Raw genomic sequence first — 13532 nt, 5'->3', positions numbered from 1 at the left:
GGGATTCAATTTTGAACCACCAAGCATTGAATCAGGACATTCCTAGGTGCATTTCATTCATTCATTTTACAAGAGTTGCGGAAGGAGTACATAATCAACACTTGATCTTGAATTCCTCCCAATGGTCTCACCAATGCTCTTGACCTCCTTGATCTTCTTACAATCTATAACATTGTAATCCTTGGCATATCAAGGTGAATTTACAAGAATATGGACTTTAAAGTCCTTAAATAAATGAAATTACAACCCAAAAATATTACAATCTTTATAATATATGCCACCAAAATAAATTAATTAATTTACAATCCAAAGAAAAATAAAAGAAACAAATATAATCACATTGGTCTTTTATTTTCCATGATCGTCCATCATGCATATTATCATTTAACAATTAAATAAAACATACATAATAAAATTAAATTGAATATCTCATACTAAACTAAAAAATTCAGATTTGAATATCATTCAACCAAATTTAAAAATTCAGATTTGAATCACATTTACACAAATTTAAAAATTCAGAATTGAATCTCATTCAACCAAATTTAAAAATTCAGGTTTGAATCACATTTAAACAAATTTAAAAATTCATATTTGAATTAAAATTTAATTGTGTGATTAAAACTCTTAATTAAACATTTTAATTAGTCATAGAATGGGCCTTAGATCATACAACAATTGCACATTCAAAACCCAAGCATCATGCGCATGCTTAGACTCATCTAAAATGGCCAAACCTTGTGCACCATAATGGTGATAACCAAGTCGCCACCTTTGTTGGTCCAACCAGTAATGAAACAATCATCTTATGATCAAATCACACAATTAAATCATATATTAAACAATCTAAATGGCAAATATAGTGGCACTGATACCAATTGAAGGAGCGAAAGCATGAAAATTATTAGATTAGAACATTGAATTCAAAAATTTTCTTCTAGGGTCTCATGCATCATGCAAGATTCATTATATACCTAATTGTTTTCAATATTCAATTGCATATTAAAACTCTTTTAATATGTATTAGGATATACATTTGCCATTTAGATTAATACAAGAACATGTGCACTGACCTTTTGAGGCACTGTAGATGTGTTCGGTACCTTTGGGAAGCACCTAGGACCCTAAATATTGTCTCTCTAGTTTATCCACACCAAGATCACCAATGACAGCCCCTTGAACAGCTTCTCAAGCCTTGCCAACCAATTAGAAATTAGGGATTTGCCTTTAGAGAGGTTGTAGATGTATGCAGGACACTAGAAATAATTTTTAGCAATTTTAATTCAAGAGAATATGGACAATTTTCTTTGAATTGATGAGAGAAGAAGAAGAAGAGAGGAAGAAGGCTTCAAGGGTGGCGGCACCTCTTTAGAAAAATCAGAATGTTATTTTATTCTTTCATAACATCACATTATATAATTAGGTTATCACTTAAAACCCTTGCTACATGTCATCTTCTGATTGCTCCTTAATTTTAATTGACCTAATCATATTAAGTCAAGTGTCAAAGTTAGGTTTAATCTTGACTTTGATCATCATGCATGATTGGAAGACAAATGGCAAGCTTATATAGTGTTATGTGTCACCATCTCATGGTGCTACATGTCACCCTGCGAAATGACCAAATTACCCTTGTGTTGTAATTTTGAGTTCTCAACCCAAAATAATTATTTCTCCTCTTCTAATCAATTTATATCAAATATAAATTAATTAGTTAATCTCTATTAATTAATTTCTCATAATTAAATTCATATTTAAACACTTTAAATATAAATTTAACTTATACTATATATCCAATAACCTAGATTTGGTTTCAAGCCATGCGAGGGACTTTGCAAAACCAAACTTATTTAATTAATCAATTAAACTCTTTAATTAATTAATTAAATCATATTTAATTTGGTGATTACTTGTGTATGTGTGTAACTCACTAGCCTCATCATTGATTAGCAATAAGATATGATATCAACTCTTAATATCATCAGAATTTTTTCTTACTATAAATGATTTCTCTAAATCATTTTAGGCATTTGATAGACCAAGGTTAACACCTAGCATAGCATGTCATGGCCACCCAATCAGTAATAAGGAATACCTTAAATGAATCTTTAATCATATGTTACCATGTACTAGAATCTCTCTGTTTCAAAATCTCAATTTGAGCTAGAGTCATAGTTTATATCAAACTCCATTTGTTATGAATATTATGTTATCTTTTAATTCTAATTCTTGATTAAAAGGTTTTCCCATCAGAAACTCTTTTCTGATTAAATCTGTCTGTCCTGGTCAGGAACTTAAAATATCAAGAATAATTAAATGAACATAGGATTTTGTTCCTATTTACTTAGGGTAACAGATTCCATCTTGATCAACACCTACCTCCATATATAACTAGTACGAGCCAACACATGTCCATATACCCATACACAGTATAAATATGAAAGTAGTATCAAACTTAAACCACCTATATACAAGATAACTGTGTTATCTCAAGTCTAAAGATTATATGCACTGATATGATTTATGACAATGCATTGACAAGAGTAAACTCCACGTGCTTGTCATAAGTGTCACTGGTTCGGTCTACTTATCATGTATAAATGCCTATCATGTTTGTTATATAGCATGAAATTAATCATTTCATCTTATTTATATCTCATATAAATACCCTGGGAACAAACATGAATATAATCTTTCTGAATAAGTCATGTCCCGTGTGAAGTATCCTCTATTGTGAATCAATTTATGATACTTTGTGCTATAAATACTGTCACTCATATTCTTAACAACTTAATAATAGAATTTCTAACAAAATATCAATGGACATTTTTTATTACATATAAATATATTATGTAAATGGAAAAGTGAAATTGCCTTTTTTATTAATAAAATATGTACAAGATATATATTAAATGATATGCTCTATGACATACTACTAACACCCTCTTGATCATAACAGATCCGTGGGCAATGCAAAACCTTTTTTCCCTGAAAGATTACCAATTTTGAAGGAGGTATGGTTTGGAAAATACTGATTTCGTTGATGAAGACATGCAAAATTCTATTGGAGGCTGCAGAGAACGAATAAATGTATTGGAAGCTTATCTTTTTTCTGGTAAATCAAGAAAATAATGGAATTTTATCTTTCATACCGCAATAACAGACTTATTTTGGATGTGAATTATGATTTAAATGTTCATGTGGGATTTAAAAAAGGATGTGGTGGAGTTTCTTTGTAAAATTCTTTTTAGGACAGCTTGAGTGGAGCTAAGAAAGTCGTGTTGATAGCTGACACAATATTTTGCATAACCAAGTATATTTTGTTTGCATAACACACACATATATAATTTAGTTATTATAATTTTAAAATTAAGTAATTTAGTTTTAAGATTTAATAAAATCTTTTATTAAAATCTTGTTAAGTTATCATTAATTTTAATGAACATGATTAAAATATTTTTATATTTATTTTTTATCTGATTTTATTTGTTATTATTATTTTAATAATATATATATTAAATTATTTTTAGATTGCAAACAGAGTTAAAACGATTTTGATAGTTTTATTAAATTAATGAGATTTAATCGTGATTTTAATTGGAATACTAACTTTTAGATTTATTGAAATGTTAAAAATTAAATTGTTTAATTTTAAAATTAAAAAAATTAATATATAAGTTCAATTAAATTTAACATTAAATTGTCAACAAAATAAAATTTTAGATATTAAATTATTTTTTTCTTTAATTAAAGGTAATTTAATAATAATTTAATTGGAATTTTAAATTATTTTAATTTAAATATTTGTTAATTTTATTATTGAGTTAATAAATTAATTTTAAAATTATTATTTAAAAATTAATGAAGCATATTAATTTATTTTAAAAAGAAATAATTGCATGGATTTCATTTCAGTACTGTAAAAAAAAAAAAAAAAAAAAAAGATGGGACAGAGTAGAGCTAAGGGCCTGTTTGGATTAATTCAATCGATAAATGATTATAGCTGTTTTATATTAAGTATTTGGTAAAATTATATTTAGCTGTTGCTGTTAATATGTGAAATGACTAATAAGAGTATATATCATATAATTTATTTTATTGTTTAAATAAATATAAAATTATAAATTTATTACATTATATTATTTATTTTATTATTAAATTAAATATATAATTATTAAATTAATATATTATATTATTTAAATAAATATATAATTATTAATCTTTTATATTATATCATTTATTTTATTATTGAAATAAGAAAATAATTATTTTTTAAGATAATTAAATAATTTTAAAAATATAGATAAAATAATAAAATAATTATTATTGTTAATAGAAAAATTTATAATTAATTTTAAGTTTTTTGATATAAATAAATATTTTATATTTTATGTTATTAATAAAAAAATATTTTAATAAAGTTGAAATACATTAATTAAAATATTAAAATTATAAATAAAAAAATAAAAATATTAATAATATTAATTTTTAAGTTAAATAAAAAAGGATAATATGGTTAAAATACAAAAAATCGGTGATGAGAAATAACTAAAAATAGAAATGATTCAGAATCATATCATCAACTATCAGCTCTATTTTTTTAAACTTGTCAAACACCACAATTTACCTATTTAAATGTCTATCAGCTATCAGCTGCACTCAACAGATAAACTAAACACTCACTAAGTATCCGCTGTGGACTCCATTGTCCTGATTCTCTTGGTGTCCTACTCCCACCATTGCAGTTCATTTAATTAACAATAAAACGTCACCGTCTTTTTTTTTTTTTAATCTTATTCACGTTTTAAATTGTAGCTGCACTGCCTAAACTCTCACCGAGAAACACTGTGAAACGGAGAGATGTGGCGAAGGAGCTTCACCACTGCAACCGCTACTCGCGCATTCAAGGAGAAGAAATGGGACGCGCTTGTTATCGGCGCCGGCCATAATGGCTTGACAGCCGCCGCCTACCTTGCTAAAGCTGGACTCTCTGTCGCTGTGCTCGAGCGCCGTCATGTCATCGGTGGCGCAGCCGTAACTGAAGAGCTAATTCCAGGCTTCAAGTTCTCTCGCTGTAGCTACCTCCAAAGTCTCCTCCGCCCCTCCGTCATCAAGTAAATACCAAATTCATCTCCATTTTTTCCAAGAACAGCATTGTTTAATTTTCTTTAATCATTTTACTCATTCGTCTTGTTCTGGATTGGGGAAGAGAGTTGGAATTAAAGAGACATGGATTTAAGTTGTTGAAAAGAAATCCGTCGTCGTTTACGCCCTGTTTAGATGGACGCTACCTTCTATTAGGACCTGATAAGGAACTTAATCATTCTGAGATTTCCAAGTTCTCCGTTCGAGATGCCGATGCTTATCCCAGGTTCTCCTCTTTTTCGTTCATAAATGATTTTTATCTTGCATTTTATGTTGAAGATCCTATTGAAGAGGCTGAGGCAGTGTAGTTTGAGCTATTGAAGATGATTATTATCGATTGATTGATATTTTTGTAATATACGCAAATATGATAATTGTAGTTTTCTTGGGATTGAAATAATAGTAGTTATAATTTGAAGTACTAGTGGAATGATGCTGAGCTTAGCTCACAACGGAGTAGGCGACCATGCAAATAAAGATCATGACTATTGCTATAGCGGAAACTAGCCAATATTTGAAGGCTTGATTTTATTCAAATTTGAGGATGATAGTGATATAGGGAACTTACAATGTTTTCACTCTTGGTTCCGTCCTAATAGTTTGACAAGGATGATAGTCTCCAATTTAGCTGATTTCTTGATTCCTCATAAATAAAAGTATAACATTGCTTCTGTGGTTGGTATCCTTTTCTTTTGCCTTTAAATTATTAGTTGGTATTTTCATTTATCCATATAAATTCATAACTTTTTTCCCTGATTTCTAAATTGAGTAAATTCTCATATGCAGATATGAAAATCAGCTTGAGAACTTTTGCAAGTTTATGGATCCACTTTTGGATTCACCTCCTCCAGAATCTTTGCAAGGTGTCTCATCTCTTAATGATCAATTCAAGGACAAAATACAGAAATCAGCTTTTTGGGCAAGTTTTTTGCGACTGGCTCTTTCCATTGGTCAGAGAGATATGGTGTAAGAGCTTTTTTTACTAGTCTCTTGTGTACAGGTTTTGTTGCTATACTAAGGAGGGAAACATGTGACAGGGCTATCACTTGGCCAAACTCTTGCAAATTTCTTAGCTTGAGTTAAGCAAGTGTCCTAAATAACAGCCTTATCTCATGATATGTGTTTGTTGATTTTGACAGGGACTTCATGGGCCTTTTATTGTCTCCAGCTTCAAAGGTTTTGAATAACTGGTTTGAGGTCATTATTTGACTTGTTCTCATAGTATTTTATAATTTGAAAGATTCAAGTTCTTGAGAAGATTTTATATCCATTACTGTCTTTTCCAGCACATAGCTTGCTCATCTTGATTCCTATTTCATTGGAATTCATTGAACTTCAAATGCTGTGAAGCGTATGCTTAAAAATCATAATATTACAATTTTTTTTGAATGTCACTCTGTTTTCTGAAATAACAAAATGATTGCCACTTGCTTGATTTTGTATTTGTAAAGAATATTTGATTATTTGTAATGAATATTTGATTCTGAGTACAACTCAGAGCTAAAGCTATCTTCTAGTTGATTTGGAATCTCTTAATCTTATTTTAAATTATGTCGTATGGCAACACTATCTTAAGATGTAGGAAGTTTATTCAGTACATTTTATTGAAGTTTTTGTTTACTAAATTTTCTTAATGGCTATAACAGTGTTTTTAGAGATGCACCGACTTTAGATCTTGTAAAAAACTAAAAATCTTACTAACCTGAGCATGCTTTTTCTCTGCTGCTGAATTTACAGACAGATGTTCTGAAGGCAACCCTTGCAACGGATGCTGTAATAGGGACAATGGTAAGACTCCATCTTAAAGTGGAGGTGTATTAGTTAATTCCTTTTATGTAAAGCTCAGACAACAAACATATCCAGGGATGCTAAAAAGTCACTCTTTTCGTGTGTGGTTTTTTTATTGATGATGATATGAACACAGATTGTTTTACTTTGAGGTTCAGAAGAACAGTTTAAACTTACTTATTTGTCCATTCAAAAGCATTGATGGATCATTTGGACTCTTCAACAATTTACTGCAGGGTAGCGTCCACACACCAGGAAGTGGATATGTTCTGTTACATCATGTCATGGGAGAAACTGATGGGGATCATGGAATTTGGTCGTATGTATTCTATTGCTGGCTTGATGTATGAATTGTGCATCTTGGAAGTAGCATTCTGTAAATTTCCTAAGATCCCTTTCTTTTTCTATTGCTCAAATATGTCATGTACCAGTTGTGTAGTCACCTATTATTTTTGCATGGCTGGGATCTTTTGGGGGAAAGTATTCAGATTTGGTGATTCTAGTATTACTAAACTGGGCTGGAAAATCAATTGAAAACAAATTGCAAGGTAGAATTTAATAACAAAATAGTCTCTTCTAACTGAGAAAGGATTCTGCAGGTTCCATCATTTCGACTGGTAAATGGTATAAACTTTTGTAGTATGAGGCCGAAGGTGCCCCCAATTCACTTTTATTTTTGCCTCCATAGCATACAGGTTGTTTTATAGCTCATAGGTAAATGCTAGAAGATTCTTTCTTAACTAATCAATGCTTTTGGCTTCAACAAAATTCCAAATTAATTATTTTAATCTATATTATTTTGCTGTTGCACCTATAGTTATTACTCTTAAATGCATCGGTTAACCTCTTTCTTTGACAGCCCTGATGCTTCAGAATTTTTCCTAACTGTAGGTATGTTGAAGGTGGAATGGGTTCAGTATCTTGTGCTATTGGTAATGCTGCTAGGGAAGCCGGGGCGCATATTGTAACAAGTGCTGAGGTATGTTTGCTTGAAAGCTGAATTTGGTTTCTTTGCCATTGCTGCAATGCCATAATAGCATGAATGGTGAACTTGGTATGCACTACTGTCTGAGTTGTCCTTGGTTTGTAAATCATGTTCAATAAGCCAAGCATTGTCAAGCTTTTGTTTTTTCTTTCATGTTTTATTTCTATGCAACTGTTTTAAGTTGGCGCCTTCCATTGTTCTCCTATGCAACCTTTGACAATTGCCTTGGTTTGTATAGGTTTCAGAAATGTTAATTGATGATTCTGGGGCAGTGAACGGGGTTAGTTTCAGTATTTAATTCCCTCAATGAAGTTGGTTTATTAGCTCAAATCAAACTAACAAGGGATATCATGGTTTTAGGTATTACTGGCTGATGGTACAGAGGTGCTTTCTTCAGTTGTGCTGTCAAATGCCACTCCTTACAAAACATTCATGGTAAGGTGTCAATTACTGCCAATTCATTGATAATTTCTGACAAGTGGCATAGATGAATATTGTTGTGAAACATAATGTCTTAAAACAGATTTTAATTCTGATTATAGATTCTGCTTTTCTGATACAGGAATTAGTTCCCAACAATGTTCTTCCTGAAGATTTTATTCGTGCCCTGAAATACTCTGACTATAGTTCTGTAAGCTTCATTGCCTTGGAGTTGAAATTGTTGCCACACTTGTATGTTTTGATTTTAATCATAGTTACCTCGTCAATATCTGCTTTACTTGCTGAAACAGGCTACTACAAAGATAAATATAGCTGTTGATAAGCTGCCCCAATTTAAGTGTTGCAAGCAGAGTCACCCAGATGCAGGCCCTCAGCATATGGGCACCATTCATATTGGTTCGGAGAAGTATCCTTTAGTTCAATAGTACTGGTGTCCTAAAATGGTTTTCTCAAGTAGGAAAAACCATCACTTATTGACCTCTAACATTCTATTTGGGAGCTCAAGCCTGAATAGAGGAATCATAATTTGATATAGGTGAAAATTTGTTAGCCTATTAAAATGAAATACTCACAGAATTAATCTTAGATGTGTTGTAGATTAGCGGTGGTAATTGTGATTAGCAGCTGTATTAAAAATTTTATGATAATCACTAGAACAGAACCTTGAATTGTAAAATGTTCCTAAAATCTTATGAACTCCCACATTATTACATTATAATAATTGATTTTATCACCTTATGGAACAATTGAGACAATCTTGTGCATCCTTACATCTGTTCTGTCTCTGTTTTAACTAGTATGGAGGAGATTCACTTGGCCAATCAAGACGCTGTTAATGGGTTACCATCAAGGAGACCCATCATCGAACTGACAATTCCTTCTGCATTGGACAAGACTATTTCTCCACCTGGTACATAAAAATTTGCCTTTTATGTGTCAGCGCCATTTCATCTCTTAGCATTTTGCTGTTTGTTACTTATTGATGTTTATCCTAAAGAAAAGGAAAGGGGAACTAAAAAAATTAGTTATAAAAAAAAAGGAAAAGAATTGGCCATAATTGTACTTGATCCAAAGTTTTTGAGTTACTCACCCCATTCTTTTCATTTTATCATTGCAGTGGCCAATATCATTTGTTCAGCATTGTTATGAGCTCACTGACCACTGCGTTTATGAGACTTAGTTTCACATAACATTTTATGGATTCTTGTTGTCTAATTGTAGGTAAGCATGTGATAAATTTGTTTGTTCAGTACACACCCTACAGTCCGTCAGATGGAAGCTGGGAAGATCCTTCTTATAGAGTGAGCTCAATTACGGAAATTTTAGCTTATTTTATTTGATATTTGGTGAAAACTGAGAATTTTGACTATTGGTTCTACTTCTATCTTCCTTTTCACTGCCCCACCCAAAAACCCTTCTCGCCTTCCCTTCTTTGCTTCTTTGTTGATCAGAACTATTTGTTTGCAGGAATCATTTTCAAAAAGATGTTTTAATTTGATTGAAGAATATGCCCCTGACTTCAGCTCATCAATCATTGGTTATGACATGTTGACCCCACCAGACCTTGAAAGGGAAATTGGTCTGACAGGTACTTGGTAACCATAAATACCAGCTTTGGCAGTTTAGGCACAGCATTTGAGCATTTAAAATTAACAATGACTGAGATAAGGTATCCGGATGTGCAATCACAAGTCACAACCATTAGATAATTAGACCTTGGTTTAGGTTAAATTTGGGCAGTTTATGGTTACTTCAGTTCGTTTTTATTAATTTAATATAATGTCTGATCTTATCAATTTATATATATATTTTTGAAGCATGTCTCATCGTTTTTTCTGTTAAATTAATGTTTTTTCTGTTAAATTAATGTGTTTTCTGTAAAATGATTGTTTTATAAAAATTAAATACCACTTTTATATATGAGATGAAATGTAATAATGTTTGTAAATTTTAAGTTTTTTTTTTTTTTTTTTGAATCAAAGTAATTTACTGTGTTTAAAACGCAAGTAACCATTCAGATCATCCTAAATTTGAGGTCAATCATGCTAGCTTTATTCTTGCGGCACCAGCTTTTCTCTGCTTCTCATGTTTAAATTATTAAATTTCATCAAGTTCTTGACTCTTGAATGATCTTTGTCAGGCGGTAATATATTTCATGGTGCTATGGGATTAGATTCCCTCTTCCTCATGCGACCTGTTAAAGGATGGTAATGACAAAAATTGCATGTTTGAGCATAGTATAGCTACCAGATTTTGCAATCTTCATCGCGCATTGAACAAATTTATTATAACTAAAATTTCCTTGATGATACAGGTCAAACTATAGGACACCTCTTCGAGGACTGTACCTGTGCGGAAGTGGAAGCCATCCAGGTGGTGGTGTGATGGGTGCGCCCGGACGTAACGCTGCACATCTAGTTCTCCAGGATGTTAAAAGCCAATAAATTCAATTACACAAACTTGCTGCTCTAAGTTTCTAAGGTTTCCTATTCATATTGATGTTATTCGAATACTGTGTTATGATGAACTATTCGTGGGGAACAATCACCCCTCTGATCCTTTATTTGGACTTCCATATTATCCCAGGTCATCAGCAACAGAATGAATTGAAGCTCGTGATTTAAATCACTCATTAACTTCCAATCTTGTAGACTAATCTGAAAGTTTTCCACAAACTATCATTTAAAATATTCACCAATGCTAGAAACTATGACCACCATAGCAGCTTGCTTAATGTAAGTATAACGTCTCAGAAACCATTTCAGGTCTGAGCGCCATGATGCTCGATGGGTTAATCGCAATCATTTTAACATCTCTCTACATCAATGTGTTGTCGACTTCGCCAACCAGAAACAGTTTTGGAAACTAAAGTGATGGAATTTGAGAATGCTTCTAGCCTGTTTCACATGTAACACATTAGATAGATGATAAAAAATATTTGTGTTTATGCGTGTGAAAGAGAGGGGGAGAGTCACTTCGATATTTCTTCAACAGCCTTCTTAACTTCAGTGGAACTTGTTTCAAGAACCTGACCTCCAAAAACTCTCATCTAAAATTGTATGCAACTGCATAAGAATTAGGTTGAAGATCGGTATAATGGAAATAATCCATGTGCATTAGTGGTAAATATAAAATCAAAATTTCAGATCCAATGATCAAACGAAAACTAAAAAATGTGACAAAATTGAGTGATTAAACATTAAAGGTTTTCACAAGTAATTTTTGGTTGAGTTCATCAAAAATAGTTCTCTGTCCAATCTAGAAATAGTAAACACACATTTCCCAGGTACTGTGACAGAAAATATGTTGCAAGTAAATAGGGGATTGTACAAACCTTGCTGTAATTGAACACCATGTCAAGCTCACACACATTTCCGAAGCATTTGCCCAGTGTTTCTACAAAAACTGAAGAAACGGAAGTTTAATTACAAGCTCTAAACTTAAAGAGAACATTTTAATATTTCAGATGGGAAGTCAACTATTCATGGGCAGATCCTGAAAGTTATCCAGCCCTAATCTTAAGCAATAAAGTACCTTCATCTCGTGATAAACAATAAGATTACAAAAGCAGCAAGCTGCCAGCTCATGAACAAAGAAGATGTAGTTATATCAGTTGATGGAGTTAAAGATTTTGAAGCTCAAAAAAGACATTGGGTGTTTATCAGAATTCGGAAGGCACTGGTTGAAGTATGAACTGCACAAAAATTCAATCAAGGGAAAGCGACATCGGTTCCATAAAACCAATCCAAACAACAAAGTATTGCACACAACCGATGTATCTTCCTCCAGGATGTGCATTAGTTACACTTTACTGTCTTTTTAATTAACCATGCATACTTGTAGGCTTCATTTGGTCCATTGAAAAGCATGAAATATGATAAGATGGAATAGCTATTCTTATCTATTGTTCAAATTTGGATGTAAAATAATTACTAAAATGACAGCCACTCCATCTTAGCAATAACTATCATATAAAATAGATATTCTCTAAATTTGTGTTCTTCCATGACCATAGAAATTTTATTACAATGTGCAAACCCAATGATCGATAATGTATTAACATCCCTACCATATCCTCGATTTGGTAATGAACTTCCAATTAATCAATCATTTTGACTGAAACCCACTTTACTATGTGTTTCCAACATTTACTTTTGAAAATTGAAACATAACACTCACGCCCAAATATAATTGCATTTCAATAATTCATTATTGGTAACGACCTTGAATGAGATCTAGCACCGCAAGCTCATTTTCACAGGTATCAAATACAAACACATAGTAGAGAGTTGCATAGTGTTTGTACCCAGACGACTATCCTGCCATAGATGGAAAAAAGAATCCTTCACAAAAAGCATAGAATCTGCCATTTTAATCAAATTGCGAGCGAGAGGCAGAAGTATTTAATGCCGGACTAAAGATAGAATCGACCTCCATGAAATTGCAGACATTCTCTGGGCCACTGCATAAAACTGAAAAAAAAAATAATAATAATCTGAAAACTCAAATCAGAAACGAAAAATTACTCGCAATGAAAAGTCTGTTGACTGTTGGTGCATAAAGGTTAGAGATTGTTCACCCCCTCTAAGTACGCTGCTGCGTCTCTACAGTTTGATCTCGGAAAATTGAGTTTTCAAAAAAAAAAAAAAAATTGGTTGAAAATAAAATTGCAAGTGATTATTGGAAGAACTCCTTGACAGTGAGAGCTTTTATTTACCAAAAAATCATAAAATTTGACTAGGCGAAATTTGCCTTGGGGGTTCATTATTGTCACCGCTTTTATCATTTTCACCTCTTCTTTGGAGATTGAGAATCTATCTTGATTCCGACTTCCCAGGCAAGCTGCTCCTGTAGTTTATGATCTATGATCTCTCTAACCAGAATTTGCCTCTATTGTTTTTATTGTTTAGGGCTAATTGTTATTTCATCTCAAATGATGCGCGCCATATGAGTACTAGTTTTGCTGTTACGGGCGTCATGGGGTTAGAGAGCATATTTGGTATTTGGTGTTAGCGTTCCTGAATGGTTATCGAGAAAAATATTTTTTTAAGACAGATTAATTAAAAAATACTAAAAAATAATTTATAATTAAATTTAATAAATTTTAATTGTAAAATTATTAAAATAATAAAATAATTTTAAAAAAAATTATTTTTTTTTTCAGCCATTGCAA

General features: G+C 31.8%; 2 protein-coding genes across 13 annotated transcripts; one reads left to right on the top strand and one right to left on the bottom strand.

Annotated features, from left to right (window-relative positions):
* Positions 1-4786: 4786 nt before the first annotated feature.
* Positions 4787-11002, top strand: LOC110634359 (uncharacterized). Its single transcript, XM_021783318.2, has 16 exons — positions 4787-5114; positions 5210-5371; positions 5932-6111; positions 6285-6342; positions 6883-6933; positions 7170-7252; positions 7825-7912; positions 8157-8198; positions 8279-8353; positions 8481-8549; positions 8650-8765; positions 9157-9269; positions 9581-9660; positions 9827-9947; positions 10500-10566; positions 10674-11002. The coding sequence occupies exons 1-16, from the start codon at positions 4861-4863 to the stop codon at positions 10801-10803; spliced, it is 1689 nt and encodes a 562-aa protein (XP_021639010.2). The 5' UTR covers positions 4787-4860; the 3' UTR covers positions 10804-11002.
* On the bottom strand, positions 10625-13370 carry LOC110634360 (AP-3 complex subunit sigma). 12 transcript variants are annotated; one of them, XM_058137446.1, is made up of 6 exons: positions 13077-13370; positions 12791-12831; positions 12666-12678; positions 11694-11764; positions 11335-11408; positions 10625-11256 (listed from the first exon to the last, which is right to left on the bottom strand). In XM_058137446.1, exons 2-6 carry the CDS (start codon positions 12794-12796, stop codon positions 11166-11168), a joined length of 255 nt encoding a protein of 84 aa, XP_057993429.1. In that variant the 5' UTR covers positions 12797-12831; positions 13077-13370; the 3' UTR covers positions 10625-11165. The 12 variants fall into 12 exon arrangements, 3 of the variants coding, with proteins under 3 accessions (XP_057993429.1, XP_021639013.1, XP_021639014.1); XR_009144677.1 differs by having other exon boundaries at positions 11175-11256; positions 11335-11424; positions 12583-12678; positions 12939-13370; XM_021783321.2 differs by having other exon boundaries at positions 12666-12831; positions 12939-13370.
* Between the last annotated feature and the right edge of the window lie 162 nt (positions 13371-13532).

This window comes from Hevea brasiliensis, chromosome 16 (assembly GCF_030052815.1).
Source record: "Hevea brasiliensis isolate MT/VB/25A 57/8 chromosome 16, ASM3005281v1, whole genome shotgun sequence".
NCBI lineage: Eukaryota > Viridiplantae > Streptophyta > Magnoliopsida > Malpighiales > Euphorbiaceae > Hevea > Hevea brasiliensis.
Note: the sequence above shows the minus strand (reverse complement) of the source record. Positions and strands in the feature narration are given on the sequence as shown.

What these genes read in the sequence shown, in the direction of transcription:
- LOC110634360 (XM_021783321.2), bottom strand. Translation starts at nt 12,729, where the DNA reads ATGGCAGATTCTATGCTTTTTGTGAAGGATTCTTTTTTCCATCTATGG. An exon ending in ATGGCAGGATAGTCGTCTGG is followed by an intron (nt 11,765 to 12,665) that starts GTACAAACACTA and finishes CCGTTTCTTCAG; the next exon opens with TTTTTGTAGAAACACTGGGC. An exon ending in GCTGTTGAAGAAATATCGAA is followed by an intron (nt 11,257 to 11,334) that starts GTGACTCTCCCC and finishes CATGTGAAACAG; the next exon opens with GCTAGAAGCATTCTCAAATT.
- LOC110634359 (XM_021783318.2), top strand. Translation starts at nt 4,861, where the DNA reads ATGTGGCGAAGGAGCTTCACCACTGCAACCGCTACTCGCGCATTCAAG. An exon ending in ATGCTGTAATAGGGACAATG is followed by an intron (nt 6,934 to 7,169) that starts GTAAGACTCCAT and finishes AATTTACTGCAG; the next exon opens with GGTAGCGTCCACACACCAGG. An exon ending in AAGGGAAATTGGTCTGACAG is followed by an intron (nt 9,948 to 10,499) that starts GTACTTGGTAAC and finishes GATCTTTGTCAG; the next exon opens with GCGGTAATATATTTCATGGT.